At 33.2% G+C, this 26,995-nt stretch overlaps 1 protein-coding gene across 1 annotated transcript in view; it reads right to left on the bottom strand.

The window, feature by feature from the left end:
• Nucleotides 1-26,995, bottom strand: part of THEMIS (thymocyte selection associated) — a gene marked incomplete at both ends in the record, with an annotated part of 167,586 nt that overhangs the window by 75,578 nt on the left and 65,013 nt on the right. The window contains one exon of the mRNA XM_081044383.1: nucleotides 15,176-15,634. Coding sequence (XP_080900509.1) covers nucleotides 15,176-15,634 — 459 coding nt within the window. The remainder of the gene's footprint in view (nucleotides 1-15,175; nucleotides 15,635-26,995) is intronic.

Below are 26,995 nucleotides of genomic sequence, written 5' to 3'. Positions count from 1 at the left end.
GGAACACTATGGAGACACTTAAAATATTGTCCTGAAATTATCTGCTCTCCATGTACTACCCCACACAGTAGCCGTATAAATGGTCTTGCATTAAAATAGTGAATATGAACATATTAACAGAATTTTAAATGGTTTATATATTTTTGATTTCCTAATACTTAATGTTTTATAGCATTTTCATGATCTGCAATATCTCTAGGCATCCTGCTGTCAGTATTCTTTCTTCTATGCATGCTTCAGAAAATAAATAATTTGAAGATTTAGAAGATAAAATTTCCTTTTCTAAAACATTATCTATATTATTACTTTTATATTATTAACTCTTTATGTAGTATCTGAAAACTATAACTATAATTTGCATCATTATTATTTGCATGCTATGTACAGAGTTCTTGAAGATATAGAATGAAAAAGTATTATTTTATGTTCTTGAACATAAAGAAGAAAAACTTTTTAAAAAATCAATTGTTGTCTATAGGCTGAAGGTGAGTAAAAATTATAAAGATTCTTCATTAAAAAAAAAGAGAGAGAGACAGGCTAAAAGAACACTTCTTACTTTATTCATTTTATAAAGTTTAGTATACCCAAACTTTTGAGATTGTTGCCACAGGCTTCCTTGAACCCCAAAGTAATTTTAGAAACTCTAAAATCTTAGTTATTTAGATCAATGAACTAGGTTTAATAATTGTGGGCTAGCAATAGATAGGTTCATAGGTTCATGTCATTTCTCAAGTGGAGGGAACAGCTAGACAGTGGTAGAATAGATGCCATTAAGAAATTTCTGGGGGCGCTACACTGACCCATCAGAACATAGAGACCCTAATGCATGCCAGATCCTAATCTATATTTGGGCACTGTGGGAGAAGAAATGGTCTTAATATCTTAGGAGGACTTTATCCCTGCCAGTGAAAGCCTCCAGGCCAGGCTATCTGATCCCTGTTAAGTATTAATGCTTCCAGTTCATGACCTATCTTCAATATGTTGTCATCCACTGAAGTTATGCTAACCTATCTCAACCCACTTGATATATTAGTAGCATTTGACAGAGTAGATTTGACAGATCTCTTTGCTCTATTTTCCTCATTTATTTCCTTATCTTACCTATGATTCTTCTCAATTTCTTTTCTGGTTTCTTCTCTCTACACACTACCCACCCTCTCTCCCCTCAACATTTTCATGTATCTTGGTTCTCTTTATTTTTCTATCAACACTCACACCCACTGTGATCTTACACTCTCATGTCTTTAAGTACCATCTGTATGCTGATAACTTTCCAAAGTATACCCCTAGCTAAATATTTCTCCTACTTAGGACATCCACTTCAATGTCTAAAACATGTCTCAAAATTCACATGCCCAAATTGAAATTCTGACCTTTCCAATCAAAACCTAGTCTATCTGGTCCGTTTTCCATCTCAGTTATTGAGGACTCCAATCTCCTCATTCAGTCCAGAAATCTCAGACACATCCTTAGTTTTTCTCTTTTTCTAACACCTAACATCCATTATATAGGACTACTCTATTCTATGCCACATTCTGTCTTGCCTGGTTTATTGCAATGGATTCCTAACCAGTCTTCTTATAGTCCCATCTGTATAGGGCAACCAAAGATTCTTTTTATATATTAAATTGATCATGTATCTCTTCTGTTCAAAGCCCAACAATGGCAGTCCTTTTCACTCTGAATAAAAATCAGTGCCCTTACTGTGGTCCTAGGTACCACTTGGATCTCATCTGCCAGTGTTGCTTCCCATTTTTAGTCAGGTCTTTGCATGGCCTGCTTCCTCTGCTTCCTACATCCTTTAGCCAGGTATGTTTATGGCTACCTTCTCTTCTTCTTCCAGTCTGCCTAAATATTATTTCCTCAATAAGACTTGCTTAATAAGTACTTTCAATAGACTGAATATTTGTGTCCCCTTAAAATTTGTATTTTGACACCTAAGACCCAATGTGATCGTATTTGGAGACAGGAACTTTGGGAGATGATAGGTCATAAGATTAGTGCCCTTATAAAAGAGACCCAGAGAGATCCCTTGACTTTCTGTCATGTGAAGACATAGTGAGAGGATTGTTGTTTGTGAAGCAGGAAGTGGATCCTCACTAGCCCCCAAATCTGCCAGAAACTTGATCTTGAATTTCCGGCACCCAGAACAATAAGGAATAAATTTATGTTGTTTAGAAGCCACCCAGTCTATGGTATTTTATTATAGTCACCAAACGGACCAAAAGAGTGCTCTATTTAAAATTGCAAATATCTCTTTCCCTTGCCCTTCTCTGCTTCTCTATTTTCCATGTTACCTTTCACCTTCAACCATTCCATATAATTTGCTTATTTGTTACAACAATTGTTTATTGTTTCTCTTTCCAGATTGTAACATATGCTCAAAAGGAACAGGAGTCTTTGATTGTTTTGTCCACCAATACATTCCAATTTCTAGAATGGTGCCTGGCACAGAGTAGGTACTCAGTAAATGAATTGAGTGAATGAAGAACAATCACAAGAACAACATCCTTGATTGAGCACTAAAGGATGTGATCCAGTTAACAAGTCAAATTCCATGTAAAATTTTATTAGGAAGGAAAGAAAAGGTTTCTACTGCTAAAACTCCTGCTATTAATTACAGAAGGTATTATACATTTCATTTAAAACATCTTCTTTTAGGTTGTAGTTTATGTTACTCAATGGCTTGTTACATGCAATAAATATATTATTATTTGTTTTCTACAAAATAGTAATCTAGAGACTTAGGGTATAACAATAATCATGATGTATACACCTTAAGAGAAGATTCAATACAGGGAAATAGCATGAAAGTTAACAACTCTTTCTAGATCTATTAGAGAACTGAGGTCAAAGGGCAAACCATCACCCAAAAAACTTGAGAAATAGGTGAATTCAGAGAGTTATAGCTTACTGGGAGCAGACACCACTGTTGGAGCAAGCAACTGGTAAGAGCACTTTAAGAGTAATTGACTAATTGCTGGAGACATGGACAAGCTTGAGAGATAAAAATTCTGGATGGCCAGGCTGATGGGGATTCCTCAGCACTTTCCTAAGTTTACTTCCATGAACCCCACCAGGTTTTCTGGATAATAATGAGAGAAAAATCCTCTCATGTTTTGGGCAGGGTGAGGGGGAAATTAATCATTGTAAAAACAAAAGAAAAAAAGAATAAAATAAAAAAGAAGAAGAACAGAATATCTGAAACCAGTGGGGCAATTACAAATGGTGTAACATAGAGTTCATGGGAATGCCCAGGAAAAGAAGAGAAAAGGCACAGAAGCAATATTTGAAGTAACAATAGCTGAGAATTTCCCCAAATTTATGAAGCTTAGAGAATAGTAAGCACGATAAATGCTAAAAAATCAACACCTAGGCATATTATATTCAAACTACAGAAAATCAAAGAAAGAAGAAAACTTGAAGACAGAAGGAAAAAAATCATCTTACCTATAGAGGAAGAAAGATAAGAATTACACTGGACTTCTCAGAAACCATGAAAACAGAAAGACAGTAAGTTTTATATTTAAAATATTGAAACAAAAAACCAACCAACCTAAAATTCTGTATCAAATGAAATTATCCTACAAAAGTCAAGAGTGGCAAAATATACCATTCCAAAATATACCATTTTGGCATAAGGATTACTTTGAGCTAAAGGTACTTGAAGAACAGCAGATGCAGGAAGGGAATTCTAATCTTGCCTTTTCTTTTGGAAACAGGAGATAAACACTCCCAGGTGAAAGGTATTCTTCCTGTACCAGGAGAAAAGAAACATTCTCTACAGGAGTCAAAGCAAAGAGAATTCTGTACAAACAGACCTTGTTTAAAATTTTATCTTATCTTTCTTTAACCTCCCCATATAATTGAGTTACTTTTTGACAACTGCTTCTCTTTGTTCAACGCAATATAAAAGTATGCATCTTTCACAATTTCTTTGGGTCTTCATTTCTTTATAAGGACTCCCATGTCACACATAACTTATGTAAATTTGTCATGTAAAATTTATACAACTTTGTATGCTTTTCTCCTTTTAATCTGTTTAATGTCAGTTTAATTCTCAGGCCCAGCAAAAAAACCCTAATAGCGTAAAGATAAAATTTACCTCCCCTAAAAAAGTGAAAGAGTAATGTTGTTATAAGGGACAGAAAAGAGGCATTGAGAATACTTTGTTATAATGTACCTGCACTACCCGTGAAATGGTATATTTGAAAGTGGATGTGGATTATAAATGTATATTGCAAACTGTATGGCAGCCACTAAAAGTGTTTTAAAGTATAATTGATATGCTAAGAGTGGAGAGAAAAAAGAATCCTATAAAAACCTCAATTAAAGCCCCAGTAGGCAGAAAAAAAGTGAAAGAAGTAACACATGTAGTTTTGGGATGGTGATAAAGATAGATATTATGAAAAATGTGGCTGCAACATGAGTCATTAAGGATGGGGAGAAATTACGAGCCAAGATAGAATAGGAAAGAGCCTATCACAGATGATAAGAATACCTTGATCAAAGAGAAGGAGGCATATAAAACAGGGTATAGTCAATAATTAACATGTCTTAAGAATCCAGCCTTGGGATTTTAAACTAGAGCATAGGGTTTGGAGCAGGACTTACTGAAAGTTAAGACTATGAAGATGAATTAACCCTTTGAAGTCCAGGCAGAGGAAAATATAACTACTGCAGGATGAAATAAAAATATTTGAGATTAAGAATGACCAAATTAAATTAGGAATTTGACAAGTTAATTTGATAACACAATGGGAAGAGAAGCCATAATCAGAGTATTTGCCTTTCTGTACCCATTTCCGTGAAGCCCATAGATACCCAGTGTACAGACAACTCAATCTTCCTATTTCGTATCAATATCAAATATTACCTATTTTGCTCTCATGTATGTTAGTGTAGTAAGACAAAACTGTTCTTGGTCTTTTATACTATTCTCTTTACTCTTGCATGTTTTAAGTTCTCCATAGCCAAAAGATAGAATAAAAATTTATATTTGGTTAAAATTATATAAAATTTGGTAATTACGTCCTAAGTTTTTAAACTGGAATGGGCATAACTAATTTTTATGACGAATTTTATTATATCTAAGTATGTGTCCAAGAGAAAGATAAAGAAATCAACACTTCTTTGTTTTGTTTTTCCTACAAAACAAAAAGTTACATACTATAAAAATACCTAAAAAAATAAGAGGGGAGAAAAAACAATTTATCAGCTTTAGATTACCACTGCTTACATTTTGATATACATAATTATAGTCGTGTGTTTGTGTGTGTGTGTGTGTTTTACACATTCTTTAGACAATCATTTGTTATTTTACAATTGAGAAAATGTAATTCTCCATCCACCCACCACAACAAAAACAAAGAAACAGGGCATAGAGAGTCAGCTATATTGGAAAATTTCCCAAAAATATTATCCTGACTTCAAAATGATAAAAAAATAAGGTGACAACTCAGAGCACGGAGACATTCCTGAAGTGTTCATTACAAATTTTCTAGTTTCAAACTAATATGAAGTAAAAATAAAACCTTAGTTTAGACTTCCCACATTTTCTTTCTGGGTGAACATGAATTGTTCTTGCTTGGATATATTTTCTGGTTATCCAAAGGCAGCTCTTGTAAAGAAAAGGCCCATTCCATTTTCTGCAAAAAGGTTGTACTGTTTTCTCTTTATGCTGCTGAGTCATTTCCCTAAACCCTGTCCTTCTGCCTATTCTTTCAGTGAAAGTCCCTTTACAGTTAGGGCTAAGGTTAATCATAATGTTGTGCTTTTCTGCATTTCCCATGGCAACAACTCTTTTAGCTACCTGTGAACCCAAGGAATCCACTAAACATTACCTTTAAAAAGAAAATAAAGATCTACATTTAAGCTTGGGTAATGTTGGGTAATGCATGTTTCCTTTGAGAGTTAATATTTAATTCTGGAATACTCTCAGTCTCAATTCAATATATGAGGACCTATCTTTTGCAATTGGAATTGAGTTAGTAGTACAAGTTTGGAAATCTACTTTATTCAAGTGTTGAAAGCAAGGTGATTGTTTCTTTATATATTTTTCTAAACAAGTGAATTGTAGCCCTGGGTTTCTCTCAATTTCTAGTTCTTCCTGTATCATTATTTAACAACAATAATAATAAATAAGTATTCATTGGAAATTTTGACTTTCTAAGATTGATTTGTTTGTCATTCACTTTCCAAATGATACTTATTTTTCTCAACAGTGCTTTTATAAATTTCATCTCCAGTTCTATTACCCAATGGATTGTTTTGTTTATATTTTTGCATCACATTCTACTCTTTATGGTGGTTATTACATCCACTAATAAATTTTGAGCTCTGTATTATTTTAGACTTTTAAATTAAAATTTGCTTTATAATTCATCCATTTGGTATCATTTTTCTTTATGAATATTCTTTGAATTAATTTTTCCCATTTCTTTAACTTCATTTCAACTTAAGAGAAGCTATACTGTGAATTTCTATTTTTTTTGGATGGTTGTCCTCTGGTTCTATTGCTGTTTGTATTTATAAATACAAAAATTACCTTTGGAATTTTTCTCTAACATTTGTAGCAGGAAAAAAAAAGCAATCACCATGACCCTCATTGAGAAATCAAGAGTCAACCGATGGGCATTTCGGTTGTTTCCATGTCTTGGCTATTGTATATAGTGCTGCAATAAACATAGGGATGCATACATTTTTTTGAATTAGAGTTTTGGATTTCTCTGGATAGATACCTAGGAGTGGAATTGCTGGATCATAAGGTAGTTCCATTTTCAGATTTTTGAGATACCTCCATACTGTTTTCCATAGTGGCTGCACCAATCTGCAATCCCACCAACAGTGCACAAGGGTTCTCTTTTCTCCACATCCTTGCCAGCACTTGTTGTTTGTTGATTTATTGATGATAGCCATTTTGACTGGGGTGACGTGGTATCTCACTGTAGTTTTTATTTGCATTTCTCTAATGATTAGTGAGGTTGAGCATTTTCTGGACTGGATTAAGAAACTGTGGTACATTTATACAATGGAGTATTATGCTGCCATAAAGAAGGAAATCTTACCATTTCCAACAATATGGATGGACTCAGAGAACATTATGTTAAGTGAAACAAGTCAGACAGAGAAAGACAAATACCATATGATCTGACTTATATGTGAAATCTAAAGAAAAGAATAAATGAATGAACTAATTAGAAACAGTCTCAGAGACATACAGGAAAAACTGAGGGTTGCTAGATGGGATGGGGGTGGGGATAAGGGGGAAGGTGAGGGGATTAGAAAGCACAGTTGGTAACCACAAGATTGCCATGGGGATACAAAAGTCAATTTGGGGAATGTAATCAATAATGTTGTAAAGATTTTGTAGGTTATCTGACGAACACTTGTCTCATTAGGGAGACCACCTCAGGGATGATGTAGATTCCTGATCACTGCACTGTACACCTGAAGCTGAACAATAAGCAATGTCAACTACAATTTTATATATATAAATATATATTTATTTACAAGAAGCAGAGTACAGCATTAGGAATAGAGACAGTGGAAATGTAATGGCTGTGTGCGATGTCAGAGGGGTAGTGGATGGGGGGAGGCGTGTTGTCACCGTGTGAGGGATATAAATAATAAATGTCTAACTATCACATTGTTTTGTGCACCTGAAACTAATAAAAAAAAGAAATCAAGAGTCATTTAAAATATATATCCTGGCTTTTGATATGGGTTTACTTGTAACACTACTCTTTTACATTTTTATTTAGTTTATAAAAGCTAAGAAAAGTGAAGAGCCATTTCTTATACTGTGTAATATACTGCAACACGTTTTCTCCATTGATGTTTGTGATGGCCAGTTTTATGTAACTTAACTGGTCTATAGTGCCCAGTTACTTAACCAAACACTAATCTAGGTGTTGCTGTGAAAGTATTTTATAGATGTTGTTAACGTCTAAGTCAGTTGACTTTAAGTAAAGTCACTCACTAATGTTACCCTCACTAATGTGGCTGAGCCTCATCCCTTCAATTGAAGGCCTCAGGAGCAAAAACTGAGGTTTCTCGGAGAAGAAGAAGTTCTGCCTCAAACTGCAGTATCAATTTCTGCCTGAGTTACCTGCCTGCAGCCTGTCCTGTAGATATAAAACTGATTAGCCCCACTAATTGCATGAGCCAAGTCCTTAAATTAATAATTATGTATACATAAATTAACTATATGTAATATTACATATATTGTTTCCCTGGAGAACCCTGACTGATAAAACATTAGTAGCTGGTAGTGTAAACATAAATAAATCCGTATATATATTATATATATATTATATATATATATATTATATATACATATTATATACATATATATACATATAGTAAAAAGTATACTTATCTTGTTTGATATTCTTATTAGCAATAAGATTGCTGCCTAAAGAAAGAAAATGAAATGAAAGATGACTAGAGTATCCACTGGTTTTAAATATCATGTTAAGTCATAGTATTTTCATACACACATTAGGAAAAGCATCACTAATAAAAATTGAACCTGCTATACAAATATAAATAACTTTTGTGCCTTGAAGTGAATATCCTCCTCAGTATTAACTTCATAAATATGTCATTATAAGAAATCAAATACAAATACGGTAAGTGGTCACCTAAATAGGGACATTGTACTGCGCAATATATATTTCAAAAAACAATTATTTTAGTTGCTTCATTCATTCATTCATTCATTCATTCATTCATCTATTTGATTTATTCAAGACTGAACATTTACTTTATCTCAAGAATTGAGAAAACAAAAACAAACACATAAGAAATCGACTAGACATTTTTATAAATTACTGAAAATTATGTTTTATTAAAATTAAGTTTATAAGTTACACTTACCACTTGGTAATAGTGGCAATCAGCTCTTTCAGGATTATATTAGGTCCAGAAATAACTCTAAAGACTAATTTAAGGGCTGGCCCGGTGGCTCAGGTGGTTAGAGCTCCGTGCTCCTAACTCCGAAGGCTGCCGGTTCGATTCCCACATGGGCCAGCGGGCTCTCAACCACAAGGTTGCCAGTTCAACTCCTCGAGTCCCACAAGGGATAGTGGGCTGCGACCCCTGCAACTAAGATTGAACATGGCACCTTGAGCTGAGCTGCTGCTGAGCTCCCGGATGGCTCAGTTGGTTGGAGTGCGTCCTCTCAACCACAAGGTTGCCAGTTCGATTCCTTGACTCTGGCAAGGGATGGTGGCTGTGCCCCCTGCAACTAGAAAAACGGCAACTGGACCTGGAGCTGAGCTGCGCCCTCCACAACTAAGACTGAAAGGACAGCAACTTGAAGCTGAACAGTACCCTCCACAACTAAGATTGAAAGGACAACTTAACTTGGAAAAAAGCCCTGGAAGTACACACTGTTCCCCAATAAAGTCCTGTTCCCCTTCCCCAATAAAATCTTTAAAAAAAAAAAAAAAAGACTAATTTAAGTAGTTAGTGAGATTTATGGGTGAAATATGTTGCTTTTTAACCCTTTCTACCCTCAAATTTACAAGTGTAAAAAGGAAAAAATGAGAAAAATTTTCGATGAATCTAAAAGTCATCGGCAATTCTTAAACTAAATGAAGACAGAACTCAGATGAAAGAATGGTAAATGATGTAGCAGAATAGAAAAAGGAACACTTATGTGCCTAAGGAGTCTAAGGAAAAGTCAGCCATTTGTTTGTCCCACAGAATCCCCAAAAGCTTACTAATTGGAGACATAAGACTCCTCTGAAGATGTAAGAGAAGCTGGGGGGCAACAACAAGAAAATTATTTGAATGTCTGAAGAGTGCCTAAACCCAGCTTTCTAACTCTACTCTGGGGAACATACATGACTAACCCTTCCACCTCTGTCTCCGCAGGAAACAGTAGGTATAGGGTCCCAGAATCTGGAAATCAGTTATCAGTGAGAAGAAGCAGCATGTCATTGAAAGTAAAGAAGTCTAATTCTGTTAGTAAGTCTCACATGTAAATATAAACAAATGACAAAGAATCACCAGGATTTCAGAAAAACATTTAACAAGAATGAGAGACGAAAAAAAATTTTTTAAAGCCCCAAAAAGGCATATAAAACTCAAGCAAAAGTAGAAAACTAAAAAAAAAAACTGTAAAATATTCTCAGAGAAATAAGATACTGCATCCTTAAAACAACAACATGGTAACATTTTTAAAAATATGTAAGAAATGACTCTTAGAAATTAAAAATATGATAGTTAAAATTAAAAATGCATTAAAATAGTTGGAGATGTAGTTAAGGAATTTTCCCTGAAGGTAAGTAAACCAGAGACAAGTGACATAAAATAGAGGAGAAAAGAGTCCTAGATCAGTATAGGAGCTTCAACCTGAGACTAGAAATTACAGAAAGAAAAAGAGAAGAAAAAAAAAAAACGGTTAAAAGGAAATTATCACAGAAATTATCCTAGAAATGAAGGACTGAAATTTCCATACTGAAAACTGGTATCACAATGAAATAACCGACTCACCACAAACCACGTTGCTGTGAAATTTCCGAATAGCATGGATAATCTTGCAAAGACAATATTGGAAGCTAGAACATGATGGAGCAAAGCTTTCAAAATTCTGAGGAGAAATTATTTTCAACCTGGAATTCTATAAGTAAACAAACTTTCAATCTTATGTGAGTGTACAATAAAGATTTTTCAAATATGTAGGTCTTCTAACTAATTAATATTCTCTGACCCTTTCTCAGGAAGCAAGTACGAGATGGGCTCCTCAAAACTGGAAGAAAATGAAGAAAGAAGTTATTTGATTTCAAACATTGCTATTAAACACAGAAGAAAGTCAAAGGGTAACCATCAGGATTACTTTAGATGGAAACCCCAGGACAGCACTGTTATTGACTAAATGTCTGTGTTCCCCAATATTCACATTTTGAAATCCTACCCCCACAGTGTCATGGTGTTTGGAAGTGGGGCCTTTGGGAGGTGATGCCAATTAGGTTGAATCACAGGAGTGGAGGCCTCATGAATGGAATTAATGACCTTCTAAGAATTATGAGAGAGCTAGCTTCCCCTCTCTGTTCTCCACTATGTGAGAATACAATGTGACGTCAGGAGTCTGTATCCAGGAAGAGGTTCCTCAGCAGAACTTGAAGTTGCTGGTACCCTACTCTCAGACTTCCAGCCTCCAGAACTGTGAGAAATGAATTTCTGTTGTTTGTAAGCCACCCAATCTACAGTATTGTTATAGCAGCCTGAGCTGACTAAGACAAATGCCTATGCAGTAGGTCTAGAGAAAAACAAATTCAAACTGGAGGATGAGGATGGAGGGCTCCAGGAGGAATAGTTGCAGGAGAAAAAATAATAGAAAAGGCAGAGCTCTGGAGAGTTTGGTCTCTGTGGAAAATTGCATTGAATGACTTAAAAATAGAGATGTATGAGAATACTTCAAGACTTAGGAGAGGATTGAAGAAAACCAAACATGAAACAATAAGCTCATCGTCACAGAAAACCAAAGAGTTACACAGAAATGGAATTATAGTCACCGTACACCACCTGATTCAGCAGTGAATTGTCACAATAAAGAAAATACAAATGCTTAACCATAACTTACCATACACTAAGAGAACGGGGAAGGGGAAGAGGAAGTAGAAATGTGAGAGAATTAAATCTTCATCACCACATGCGGAAGTAGGTAGTTACTGTTGGAAGTCGATGACTCAAAAGGAAGCAAAATTCCTGTATTTGGAAATGTAAAGGCAAATACAAGAAAGTAGGGACAGAATATTTAAAGGACTTACAAGGGCAAAGCAGAATATGGGGAAATTTGGGAATGATCAAGGGTTATAAGGCTCTTTACCACTATTTGACTTTTTTGACTTTGATAAAAAATTGAATTTTTAGAAATAAAATAAGAGAGTTTTTCTCTTAGAATATTAAGAGATCGATGTGCTTTTTCTGCTATCCATTTATCACCTATTATAAAGAGTCATAGACTGCCTTTCTGATATCACCTTTCTGATTGTGTGATTTCAGCCTTCTGCTTGTAAGTGAATTAATATGTCCTATATCTGAGAAAAAAACTGTACCCCAAAATTTTGGAAAGCACTAAGAGATGCTGTATTCCAACTCTTAAAATTTTAGTTAGGGAAGAGGTAATTATCAATCTATGTTTCAAAACATAACACCATTAAAAAAGTTTTAATGACAAAGACTTCTGGATTTTTCAAGCAACTTTAAATAGCTTGCTCAATTTTTCATTTGAAAATATTATGTGTTCCATTCATTACTCTAATATGAATTTTATCTTCCTGTGAAAGGCACAAATAGATTTTTCCATGACTTATATGCAACAAGAAATTAGAGGTCTTCGACAATTATTTATATCTATTTTCCAAAAAGATATAATTTTAAAAAAAATTATTAAATGTATGTGAGAGTTAGAGGGGTCTCAGGTTTATAATAAAGATTATGATGAAGAATTTCCAGGAACAAATACTTCATTTAAATACTTTTTGCTGCTTTTCTTTTTCATGGAGAATAAAATTTTACATTAATACCATATTTAACATTAGCACTCGGTATAGTATATTCTATTTACTTGCTAAGTTCTCCTCTCAGCAAATCAATATTTCATAACTTCCTGTAGTTCTCAATATTTTTCATTTTGCTTTTTCCCCTAAAGTCTCTCGAAAAATTCCAATCCCTGGTTCAGAACTACTGTTTTTCTTGTCACTTTAAAAAGGAAGGACTCCTGCCAAGAGGGGTTTGAGCTGTGCCTGACCCTTAGGCCATTGGAAAGCAACTGAGTAACATGCCCTTGACTTTAAGGCAAGTTTGAATCTTCAGTTTAAGAAAAAATAATGTAAAACAAGACTAAAATCAATTTAAAAAGGAATAGTCTCCACTTTACATTTAGAAGAAAAATGTCTACAACAACAAATTTTTAAGAATTGGACATTTTGTGTTGGACACTCATCCTCTATTTCCTGGGAATATTCTGTAGTCAGTACACATGCAGAGCAATCTTAAAGAACATCTGTCCTGAAATTGCTGTACAATAAGAACTAACGCTTAAACTAATTCCTAAGAAATTAAAGATGCAAAATAATTAAAATCAAAATTTAATTTTAACATCATAAAAAGATGGAAATTGTACTATGACATTTTGGGAAGGATTTTGTTTCAACTAAAGGCTTTCTCCTGGGATCTTGCTCAGCAGGAAACCATATTTAAGTCTACCTAAACAGTTCTCTTAAACTTCACTGCTCTTCTGTCAATGTTTTTATTTAACAAACTGTATCACTATCCAGACAGTGATCAAGCCAGAAACGTTGGAGTCAGGTTGACTTTTTACACCTACCAATAGACCTTCAAATTCTACTGGTTGTATTTCTTACATACCTGTTAAAACCAACTACTTTTCACTGTATGTTTAAAATCACTATTGTATTATTTTCCCAGTACTCTGCCATAAACTCAATGACCTCACTTCACTCCTCTGACCATGTTCCTCCCAGCTGAAAAACCTTTATTAATGCGCCCTTTAGGCCAAAGCTAATCCTTGTAGCATATATTTCAAGACTCTCCATGACTAATTCCATTTCCCCCACTGCATGATTTGATATTTGTCTCTTCCTTCCTTCTCTCTTTCTTCACACCAGCTGCATTGCAGCTCTAATGTTTTGAATACCTGCGTTGTCACAAGCCAGGATCACTTCCTCCAAAGTTGTCCCCTCCTTCTTTGCCTGACTTCCTCCTACTTATCTTTCAGGTCTTAGTTTAAATGCCATCTCCTCAGAGAAGCCTTTCTTGATCCCCAATCTAAACTCATCAAAGGTTGTAACCACTTTATTCATGTGCTTAGGTTCTGGGTTGGCCTTCATTTGAAGGTGTGTGATAGGAGACGCCAATAGTTTTAGAAAATCAACAAATTTTAAAATGAGAAAATGCTATCCATCATTTATGAAAACTGAGAAAAAATTAATTATTAATTTTGATTGCATATTTTGGGATAGCTAACAAAACACTAATGTTAGGTTTAAAATTTTCTGTGTCCTCAATTTGTTGTCATAATAAAAATAATCATGCTATGGCCTCAACTTTTTTGTAGTATTAAAAAAAATTCACTACTTGAATAGAATTCCTTACCAATACCTTTAGTTCAAAAAATTTAATCAATTTCTGTTTAAATATCTGTGTGCAACAAAATTTAATATGTAGTTGTAAAACCTACCCAAAGGCATATCAATTTTGTCATGATTGTGTAAGTAACCAACAATATTAATGGGAGCAGAGATATATAGAATTTGAGAGAGAGGTATACTTTGCCAAATATTTTTACATACTGCTTTATTTTCTCAAGTGTATTACATAAAGTACCTGAATAGAACTTTATCTCATTCTCAAAACAACTCCCAGAGGCGGGCAAAAGGGATATCGTCTGCTTTGCAGAGACTCACCCAAAGCCACCACCGATTAAGTTATTGATCTCGAGTTAGAATCCAGGACTTTTGGCTACAAGTTCAGTACCCTTAACTCCAAACTTTACCTGATTATGTGCCTAATCTTGAAAACTCAAGATATTAAAGCTTTTAGGGTAACAGAGCTCTCTCCTGCTATTTGTATTTTAAATACAAATAATCCTCTGAAGAACACATATTCAAACAAACCTATGTGTGAAATAATTTGTCACATCGTTTTGCTTAAATGAGAAGTACTCCCAGCTAGTAGAGAAGATTCATGACCAGTCATGGTTGTCTAAAAAATTTTTTTCACAAAAATAGGAGTAAGACACATTAAGGAAACTGCATTTTAACCTCTTTGTTGACAAGCTCCATACAAGAAGGTTTTTTTTCTAACCAAACATACTCTATATTAAAAAGTAACTCTTTTCTGGCCACATTTAACTAGCAGTGATACAAATGAATAAGCATTTTAATGTGTCCGTAGGAGACAGTTATAGAACTTTAATTTGGATAGCACCACATAATCTACATGTGCTTATATACATTATTGAATTTGATCCTTGCAGCAAATATGGACTTTGCTAATTTGCTACAGATGAGAATCTAACTCTCAGAGGGCTTAATGGACAAGTCAGGGACAGAGTCCCATTCTGCAGACTCTAAAGCCTTTCTCTTTTCTAAATCCCACAATGCTCCTGCTCATATGGCATCAGTCAGTGGATACTTACATTTCATCACACCTTGAATTTCATAAACAGGCTTGAGAATCAGGGCACCATAAAAGCCTTTAGGGAATGGATTCGTTAAGTCCCACTTGTTTGAAAAATCTGTAAGTTTTACAGTTCGTGTTCTGTTCTTGGGGATCTTCCATTCGACAATCTCCTTTAGGGTATATATATGTTCATCTTCACACTCATAGAATTCTCCTTCTTGGGACAAAGGCAAAGTAAATGAGTGATTTTGATGATTCCGTACCACTCCACAGTTCACCATTATTTCTCCATTGAGCTCTTCTACTGAATTGAGCATGATTTTCTCACCCTGCTTTACGACGAGATTCTCTAGTTTTATATCCTTCTGATGATGGAAGCAAGGATGCCCTAGTCTACTTGGTCCAATATGGATGGTCCTTGTAATTTCTTCCATAGTGAGGTATGGAGTTTTATCAGCCACAATCTTAAAAAGACCTAAGAACAGAAGTGTGTGAATTACAGAGAGTTCTTACAATAAAAGTTCTCATACCAAAAGCACAGTAAGAGGGTTATAAAACAAATGTAATGTCGTTTTTGAAAGTAATGTACATTTATAAAGATTAGAAATACTTGTTTTTGGTTTTTTTAATTAAATGTATGGGTGTGATATTAGTTAATAAAATTATATAGGTTTCAAGCATACAGTTATATAATACATAATCTATATATTGCATTGTGTATTCACAAACCATAAATCCGCCACCATATATTTGATGCCCTTTACACTTTTCTGTCTTGTACCCACCCGCCTTACCCTCTGGTGACCACTATACTATTGTCTGTATCCATGAGTTCTTGTTTGTCTTGTTTGTTGCTTTCAGTTTTATATCTCACATATGAGTGAAATCCTATGGTTCTTGACTTTTTCCATCTTATTTCATGTAGCATGATCTTCTCATATATTCAGTGGAATACTACTAAGCCATAAGAAAAGATGAAATACTGTGATTTGTGGACATGGATGGATATTAAGAAATATTTGTTTTAATCCTGATTTATTCTGTGTAAAATTTAAGTGTATTGTCTGTAGATTACTGGATTATTAGATCTAGGCAACATAAATGAAGACAAAAAAAAAAAAGGCCCTGTTCTTGGAAATGGAAACTCTGTATGAAATACTGGCTATGTGATCTTGAGCAAGGCATTTATTCTCCCATGATCACATTTTTTATTTTTATTTTTAAAATGACAATATTGGATTAAATCAATGTTTCCATAAATATAACCTCAGGACACACCAAAATGAAAAGATATTAGAGAAGAAAACTGTTTCATGGGTAAAGTAATAATTACAAAGCAATATACATGGAAATAGTTCATGGTGATGGTTGTACAACATTGTGACTTTACTTGAAGACACTGAACTATACACTTTGAATGGTAACATTTGTCATGTATATTTTACCTTAAAAAATATGCATATTTATAATTAATTTTAAGATTTCTCAGAAATGTTAGACTCACAAGAGGGGAACATGACATGCAAAATTTCTTTGATTAAAAAACTCTTGGGAAAACATTCATTAATAAATCCCAGCATAATAAGCCATGATACATCAGTGCTCCACATAACTCTCTTTGGAAAATGCCAAGTTAGATAGTTCTGGATTGAATACTCTTGCTTATATATCATTCTTTCTTCTCATTACTTCTCTAATTTTGTCAGTTTCACTATTTGAAAATTTTGTCTCCAATGTCATCAAGATAGTCACTAATAGAATGAATTTTTACTATTTAAGACATTTTTTTATGCTTGTGGATTAAGTGTTTAATTCTCTTCTTTGAATTATTTTGCTTTTATTTAATGGGCACATGAGCTATTTAGCACTTTTAGAAATTTATTTATTGAATGAATTTTCATGAATTCCAGAAAAAATAAGAATAAAGGAAAAATTACATAGTTGCTTTCTTAACCCAAAAGAAAATTAAATGACAATATTATATACTAGGATGCACTAAGAAGACAGTGCATTAAAAAAACTTACTAGAATAATATGGAAAAGTCATTTATTAGTTATTCAACATACACATTTCAACCAAATTCATCTACATATCAAATCATTATTAACCAAGTTATAATGCCTTTTATGTATATTTTAGTTTACTATACAAAGATTCATGGCCAGTTATTTTTGTAGTTGATCTTTGCTCAAACAAAAAAAATATAAGATTTTGGTTACTTATAGATATAAACTTCCTGGGAAAGTGTGGATGATGCAATTCTGTCAAGTAATGAATAAAGTAGCATATGCACTCTGTCCTGAAATCCTTTAGAAATTGAATAGTATCCACTGCACAGTGTGCTTGAAGATAGTAAGGCAAAGAAACGTGTACTTTCAAGGAACTTATTTTATTATGTCTTTTACCAGGGAAAATCTAATAAAATATTATTCTTGAATTCTCCATAGTAAATGAATTTGTGTGTGTGTTCGCATACACACACATGCACGTACACATTTAATCTCATTTGTCTGTGTGTGAAGAATTATTTCTAAGAGTCCACAATCATTATCATCAGGGTATAGAACATTCAGCCGTTTTTGTGAAATAAGTTTAAAAAATAGCTACCTAGAATCTCATAAATGGTAGAGACACATAGTAGCTTTTCTAGTTTGTTTGTTGTTGTTTTTTCCTATCATAGCTATATTGATGACATAAGTCACAGAAAATTAATTCAGCATTTTCTTTCTTGGGGAATTGAGTTCACCTAAGGTAATAACAAACCTAAAGTGTTATGAAGTAGAAAAAGCCTGAAACCCTAAGGGCCACCATTATTTCAAGTTAATCACACACTTCAGAGCTGTCTTGTTGGTTGTCTCCATTGCAAGAAAATTCCATCTATAAATCTGTGTGTTTTCTCTTAGAAAATGATTAAGTACACAGTTTAGCATACTAAGTAGCAGAGCACAGAAAAAAAAATGTGATTAATTTATTTCTTCATATACTATTACAGCCAATCCAAAGCCCTTCTCATAAATAGCAACGTAATAAACTAGAGCAAGCTTTTAGATAGAGTATAGTAGTTTCTTTACTGGGGAAAACATAGTTTGTTATTCCTCCAAAGAAAAACAAAACACATTTCAGGAGCTGAATGATCACGAGAGTAATCATAAAATAAACCAATATGTCACTTTCATAAAGTAAGTTAAAAAACAGAAAATAGATATCTGTTTCATATTTGATTGTTACCTATTAAAATGGATATTATTATTATTTTTAAATTAGGAGAAATTGTTTACAAAGACCATGTCTCTTAAAAACAAAAATTGTAAGGGAATTCAATAAATTGATCCATTGAAAATTAATCAATAAGTGAATTTAGTCTTTAAGATCTTGTTCCCAAATGTTAGGTTTTTAGGAAGCTTACATTCTTAACTAGTTCTTAATAATCTGCAATCACTATTATTATAAGTAATAGTAACTAATGAAATATGTTTAGAAATTTATAATCCGAATGATTATTTTTACATATACATCATTTATCCTCACATTAATAATAATCTTCTAAAGACAGTAAAACAAATATTACTGGGGGATATGAAAGTAGTCATGATTTTCATTGTCATGGCTCTAGAATCAAATCAGACATTTGACGTTCAAGTCTCACAGTCTTGCCGCCACACCAGGCCGCCTCCTTATTCTTACATGTATGATTTACAAAGACATTGCTTATGAAAACGTATTTAGTCCAGCTCACAAAATTTATATATGCATCTCAAAAGGTGGCCTTTCCTTTGCATGAATTAGCCCTTCCAGACCCTCCAGTATGAGAAGAGCAAGTATAATTTCCTGGTTCGCTGTGCAGAATATGTGCTCATCAGATTTTTTTCCTATTCTTTTCTTGTTCTATCTCATCAATTTCCACCCAAACATGAAATAATTTTAAAAATTAAAATTTCCAAATGTATATCACAATATTATTTAATGTACATAGCTTGATATCATAGTGAAGAGTTCACAATCTTTTTTTCTGAGTCTAATCTCTAATTTGCTACCCCAGTTGGAACCAAATATATTCCCTCCATCTTTGAAATAAGGAACCTCAGAGTGAACTTTACCTACTAGTTCTCATCTTCCTCTCATATCATTCAAATTAGAACTATTAAAATATTAGCAGCTTACAATGTGCTTGGAATTCACATATATGATATTTAATTTTCAAAATAGCAATATGATGCAGTTACAAATAAAATACAAACATTTCACAGATAAATTCATGGAAATTTAAAGAGATGAAATAAATTCTCTATCATCACATAACTCATAAGAAACAGAGTATGTTTTTGTGTCCCTAAAGTTCAAGGGCTTACCGTGTTTCCCCAAAAATAAGACCTAGCCGGACCATCAGTTCTAGTGCGTCTTTTGGAGCAAAACTTAATATAAGACCTGGTCTTATTTTACTATAAGACTGGTTCTTATATAAGACCCAGTCTTTATGCTATAACATAATAATATAATATAATATAATATAATATAATATAATATAATATAATATAATACTGGGTCTTATATTAATTTTTGCTCCACAAGATGCAGTAAAGCTGATGGTCTGGCTAGGTCTTATTTTTGGGGAAACATGGTAATCACAGAGTTATAAATTTCAACATTTCATTACTATTACAAATCATAAATTGTTTGTCTAGGCTGACAGGGATGGTTCCAAGGTGGGTGTCTGCCCTGCTTTTGGGTATAGAAAGACTTAGAACTTTTAAAATCTAACAACAGAAAAAAGTCATCTTCACTGATATTTAAGACATTGATGGGCACTTGTCTCACCTGTTCATCTGTAAGACGGCACATGCCTCTAGGTGTAAGTAAGGCCTCTGAGGAGACCTGAGAACTGTACAAGGTAAAAGCATTGACAGTGCCACACAAACCAGTTCATGTGCTTTCAGTGTGCTGCAAATTACCTGGCCATATTTAAGCGGATTTCTAGAATATATTATCATAGTTTTTTAAATAAAGTAACCCACACAAAATGGATAAACGACTTCAAACACTTCCTGCAAGCAAAGCATGTATTGAAATTAAAACTAATATAAACATAAGAACAATAAAAAATGGCAGAGTGGACATTTCTATTCCCATTCAAGCTTTTCTTCAAGCATATTATGATGTAAAATAATGACGCTATAGACGAATGAAAACTGAATGTGGCTGAAACTTCTTTAACACAAATTTATCAAAATATGGATTTATATTCACTATCATTTTATAAAAACTTGCCCTTGAGATATAGGTAAAGTTATGTTAAATACACACACACAATTTTAAATAAATACATATATATTTGAGATGCATGTTCAGAATATTTAATGCACTGAGCTATGTGAAGAAGATTTGGAGAAAAATCAGACTGCTACATATTTCTCATCATGTGTCTTGTCTCTCTGCCAAAAAAGCAAAGTACATCTCACTTATTTTTGTATGTGCCTCTGCCTCTTTAAAAAGCTGCACTATTTGCTCTGCAATCAAATTTCTAAACATCCTTGTTATTTTATACTTGCCTATACAGATTTCCCATTTCACATGCTTCTTGAGGCTTTTCTATGATTTTTTTTACATACCCAGGATAATTCTTAGGTTAGCATATCCTACAAAATCTCCCTCAAGACTACTCCAAATCCAATATTTCCACTAGATATTCTAGCTCAAGTAACTCTGTTGAAATTAAGATTAAAATAGGGTGCATGAAATTCTCTATCATAGCAAAAAAATCAAAATCCCTGAGCAAAGTTTTGTAATATACAATAATGTTCAAACCGTTGGAAAATTCTCCAGATTTCTCAGAGTCAATTATAGGATTACTGAACATCATTAACTAATGAGTGATTCCAACAATCTTCATAGAAAAGCAGAAACAAAGAATGTGAAGGGGGGTGCCTGGATGGCTCAGTTGGTTAGAGTGTGAACTCTGAACAACAGGGTTGCCGGTTCAATTCCCACAGGAGTCAGTGAGCTGTGCCCTCCACAACTAGATTGAAGGCCAGTGACTTGCAGCTGATGGGTCTTGGAAAAACACACTATTCCCCAATAAAATTTATATTAAAAAAATGTGAAGAAAGTCAAAGTTCATGATAAGATAAGTTTGCATGGTAATTTGAGTATTTGGGAAGGGAGAAGACATATCAAAGATGGTGACCAAGTTTGTTAAAAGTTAGATGAGACTAAGTGAGGCTGTAGAATTCCTATGTTTTAATGTCTTTACATTTATAATGGAATCAGAATTGTCTATAATAGCTATTAAGAATTTTTAATAGTTCTTTTACCTGGAGGTCAAAAAAAACAAAAAAAAAAACCCTGTCAATTCATTTTTCACCTCTTTGAGTCAATTATTGCATTTGAAAAAAAGACCTCTTTTCTCCACTAACATTTAAACTCCTTGAAAGGAGTGATGAAGCAATATCTAACACATTGGGGATGTTTAACAAATAATTTACATTAATAATGTTAGATCTTGAAGTGATATCATTTGATATCTATGCTGAAATCTCCATTATAGCCATAGCTTATTAATAAAGTTGTCATACATACTTGTTTATGTTTAAGATTTCTCTCTCCCAAGCAGTGAGAATGAGTATAATAAACCTAGGATGAGGAGAAATAATGTGAGAAATTCTTCTTCTCATAAATATTGGCAGGAGCACAACTCCCTGGACTCTAGTTCTGCAGAGCACTGCCACTTTAGTTATGAGAAGACACATAGAGGCATCAGGACTACAAAGAAATCCACAATTTCTGATTCACAATTAAAGTAAATCCACAATGGTAGTTGGAGACTTCAACACTCCTTTTATAGTAATAAAACAAGTATACACAAAATAAGTAAGGATATAGAAGAGCTAACTAAGGGTAACACACCTTAGTTACCCCAAATCTCTCATTAGGCTTTGTTAGGAGGATCTTCAAAATACCACACGTTTACTACTCCTAGCCCTGGATGAGTTTGGGCAATAGAATTTTCTAGGACAGTGACACAGTTATCCTAACAGTAATGCAGATGGGTTAAAAGTGTAAATTATTGATTCAGACAGGCTGTGTTCATTTCAGGCCTCAGCCCTCTCCTCACTGTGAACTTAAGAACTTAAACTCTTATAGCTACAATTTCCTTTTCTGTAAAATGGAGAAAATTATATCATCGCCCTCATTAAATCAGTGATGTTTAAATGAGTTAATACATGTAACATGCATAGATAATACTTAATATTTAGCATGTACCAAAAAAGCAAATAACAAAAAATAATGGTTAGTATTTCTCCTTTTTTTTTTTTTTTTTTTTTCACTCTGGAACTCTCAGCCATTGCAGGATCATTATAAGGTCAGAGAGATTAATACTTATAAGGCCAAAGAGGACCAACGAGATATTCCAGCCTGGATCAAATTAGATGAGACAAAATATATAGAATCCACAATTCAGCATCTGACACAGGCTGAGCAGAAAAATCCCAGCAATGATAACTTCCACAGATTTTGTCAGACTGTTTGAATATGGAAATGAGCATCAGGTGACCTTTCTAGGTAGACTGCCTTTGAGGAAACATTTGCAGGACGCTTAGAAGAATTTGTCTGACCCCATGCTTTGATAAATTGCTTAGAATTTAACCACCATAATTTTATGCCCATAATGAGCAGATTATTGGGAGAGGTAAGCACTTTTTAAAATGCTAGTGTTGTGCTGCTTATAGTTATTCACAAGGTGTACATTATACTCAGTTGCTGAAGTTCCGTTGAACAAAAGAAACAGCAAAACGCCAAGGCATTTCTGGAAACGTGTTTTACTCATGGCTCTGAAATGTAGTTGAAGCCAAGTGAGGGAGGAGCATACCCTCCCTCTATTTTAATGATCATAATCTTGCTAATGGAATGTTAGTGGAAAGAGTTGAGGAGCCATGTGGTGTTGACTGCATTGTTCAGTATTGATGTTGCCTGAAAATTAAATGTACCTAAGTAGCCACCTGTTTATGCTTACAATTATGTAAAGCCCCATATGTTTCCCTCTCTACACATGGGAGGTAAATATTGAAAAAATTATTCTGGTGTGAAGGGTGAAAACAGCAGCAATTCTTCTATAACTGTCACATATGCTGCAGTGTTTCCTTTAATGTTGTGCTTTGTGTGACTTATTTGCTGATTTTTACCATGCAGTGTTCAAAAAAATATGTTACTCATGGTTACACAAAACAATTAAAAATCAGTTTACATTAAATTCAAATTAGGAAGAGATATAATTTTTCAATGTAGCCATAAGTTTCAAATGAATTTCAGAGCTTATGATTTAAATAGATTTTGATTTGCACAATAAATAAAACTGAGCTTTTTTTTTTTCTCTCTAAATTCACAGTATATAAAAAGGAACGTTTTCTTTCTAAGGATATCCTGTTGATTCCATATTACTAGGCAACAAAAAACTAACTCCAATAACATGAATTTCAAAATCCCCCCTAAAATCAGCTGCTCTTCAACTGGCTAGCCCATCACCATACCCACTGGATTTGCTCTGAAAAGCAGCTTGCTGGGCTCCATAGAGATCTGGCATGGTATGTGAGCAGCAAGAGCTCCTGAGCAGTTTAAAGATGATGAGTTGCATCAGAGAACTAGGAGATCTGGTACAGGAAACACTTGTGAAACTTCCTTGGACTATTCAGAGATTGGCCCTGATGGTAGGTTGTAGGAAAAAACAGAGACACTGAAGTTGCTATTACTGAGTACTTCAGACACTGAAGATAAACGAACGGGAGTTTTATATGGTTTGTATCTGATCAAGAAGGGTTTAAATATCAACTGTCTAGCAGCCTACACATGACAGTCCCTGACTTCTCAATAAAGTATTTGTAAAACCACACAGAATATGACAGAAAAAGGTGAAAACTTAACATACCACCAAAAACTAAGAACAATAGACCAACCACCCCCAAAAGACAAAAGAATTTACTTTCCTAATAAGGAAGATAGAGCTGAAATAACAACATGCTGTGTCTCATTAAACAGAGGAGCCCCTCTAAAGTTTTTAAAGATAGTAAGAAAAATAAAAACGAAAAGAATCGAAATCATTGAATATTTACTATAAGCCAAAGTTTGTAATAAGCACTTAATGATCACCTCATTTCATTTATTCAACTCTTGGAAGAATTTTACAAGATAAATAGTATTTATATTTTTTCAACTTTATAGATTAAGGAAATTAATAAACTAAGGCACTAAAATACATGCATTAAGGAGGTCAGCCAGTCTTTTAAAAGTTTGGTTTTTTTTTTCAATCTTGACATATACATAGAGATAGAAATGTTTTAACAACCTTAAAACTATACCATATGCATTCATTTGAATCCCATTTGTTTCATTTTACACTGAACCATGATAAACTTCATGTTTTAAAACATTTTACAAACATTATTTTTAATGGTTGTATAATATGTTTTAAGAGATGTATCATTATTTATCTTTTCCCACTTGATTGGGCATTGAAATAGATTTCATTATTTTGCGAGTATAAACAATTCTAAGATGATTATTTCTTTAGAGTTTATTCTAATAAGTGGAACCACTGAGTTAAAGGCCCTTTTCTCAGCAACCTGCTGGTTCCAGGAGGGCAGGAACCAAAGGTAAGCTTATCCCTGTCATCAATAATAATCTCTGCACATGCACAAAAGAAATATCTGTCAATTGACTGGCAGATGGCTCTTGAAATATGTCAAATTATTTTCAGAAAGATTATAATGTTTTATATATCTTTCAGTTGGGTTTGAGAGTGACTACTTGACAATACCTTTCTTAATTTTATTATCATAATCATAGAAGCTTAGCTAATAAATATGTGGGGACATTTTCATTATTGTTTTAATTTACATGAATGAATCTGAACTAATTTCTGTGTGGTAACAAGCCATTTAAATTTCTTCTATCCTTTATCAATTTCCCATTCAGTGTTCTCCTACACTATTTGATTTTTTTTTTTTTTTTTTGGTTTTACATTTTAGGGATAACTAGTCTTTTTTAAATTGTGTCATTTTGTTGTTAGACGTTTCTTCCTGATTTTACTTTTCTGATATACAGAAAGTTCCATTTATGTAATTGAATATATTAATTGCTTATGGTTTTTCACTGTTGTTGTAAATACAAACATAAAATAGTTTTACTTCAAATGTAACTTTCGTTTACTTCAAATTTCCTTTGCTATGTGGTATAAGGTCGACGATCCAATTTCATCAATTGTTTTGTAAATTGATAATTATACTACATTAATTAATAAATAATTCTTCCTTTAACACCAAATGTGCAGTACTGACTTTTATCAAATAGAAATAGACTATATTAAGGTCTGTTTCAGAGCCATAAAAGAAGGCTTAAGTTCAGGGGCACTTGAGGCAAATTCAAAGCATTCTTCTGATGCTTCTATAACAAGTACAACTATTATTAGTTTATTTTCTCAGTTTTGATTTTCTGTAAGTAATATGCAGTATAATTTATTCTAACTTTATAATAGGTTTTAATATTGGTAGGACAAGTACTCCCTTATTGTTCTGTCTTTTAAATATTTGCTTAAATATTTTCACTTGTTATTCTCTCAAATGAACTTTAGAATAACTTTCTCAAAAGCCAATAAACATAATAATAATTATGTTTATTATATGGTAATTAGACATATCATTGTGTTAATATCAAATTTTACGTACAATTGATATATATATATATACACACACACAATATTGAGTTTTCTGATTCAAGCACTTAAAGTATATTTTTATTTTTAATAAATAAGGAAGCATTTATAATATTTTAAGTAAATAAGAAAATAAATGAGTTACAGTTTTATAATATTTTTATACTCGGTATAAAGATAGTAAGCCTAGATATTTTATGCTTTTCCATTGCTATTTTAAAATATATCACCCTTATATACTCTAAATGGTTATAAATGGAAAGTTATGACTGTATACATATACACATATATACATATATATTCATCTTCACATCAATATATATTTGTTTAGGTGCATATTTTATTTATATACTCTCCATATATTAACTTACATATTTTTATACTATCATCTTACTAAACTCATTAAATTCTAAAAATATTAAAAATTTTGTTTATTTGATTCCATTGGTTTTTCTGGATAAGCTTACTGCAAATAATGATTATCACATTGTTTCTAAAATCTTTCTAATTCATTTGTTTTGGGCTATTTTTACATCCTTAGAATGATCGAATGGTATTAAGAGTGAAAACAAACACCCTTATGAGAATGATGCTTCTTTTCTATGACTCAGTGGGCTCTACTGCCTGGTGCCAGTATGTGACTCCAGGGCAATGCTGACAGTGTGACCTCTGCCACATTGTGTTAGACCTCGACATTTTCCAGGATTCTGAAGGTGTTTAAACTCATGTTGCTTCCACACAAACTGAAATAGGGATACCAAAAACCATTGAACTATATACTTTAAACAACTGAATTTTATGCTATGCAAATTACAGCTTAATAAAGCTGTTATTGTAAAAAAAAATGGGAGAGAGGAAGGATAGACAGTTAAGTAATAGCTTCAAAAAGCAGATTGGCTATCTCATTAGTTCCTAGTGGAGATGTAAATCGGCGGAGTATTTATAGAATGTGATTTGGCAATATGCTTCAAAAGCTTTAAAAATATTTTTACTTCTAAAGTCATAATGTCATGTATGTGAAATCATTATAATAATCTGAATACAGACAAAACTTCAGTTAAAAGACTGATAATGATAGCATAAATTGCATAAATGACCATATTCAGAATGGATTTAATAAATTATGATATATGCAT

Source organism: Rhinolophus hipposideros (genome assembly GCF_964194185.1).
Source record: "Rhinolophus hipposideros genome assembly, chromosome: 3".
In the NCBI taxonomy this organism is placed as follows: Eukaryota; Metazoa; Chordata; class Mammalia; order Chiroptera; family Rhinolophidae; genus Rhinolophus; species Rhinolophus hipposideros.
The sequence above is the reverse complement of the archived record's forward strand: the minus strand, read 5'-3'. Positions and strand labels throughout refer to the sequence as shown.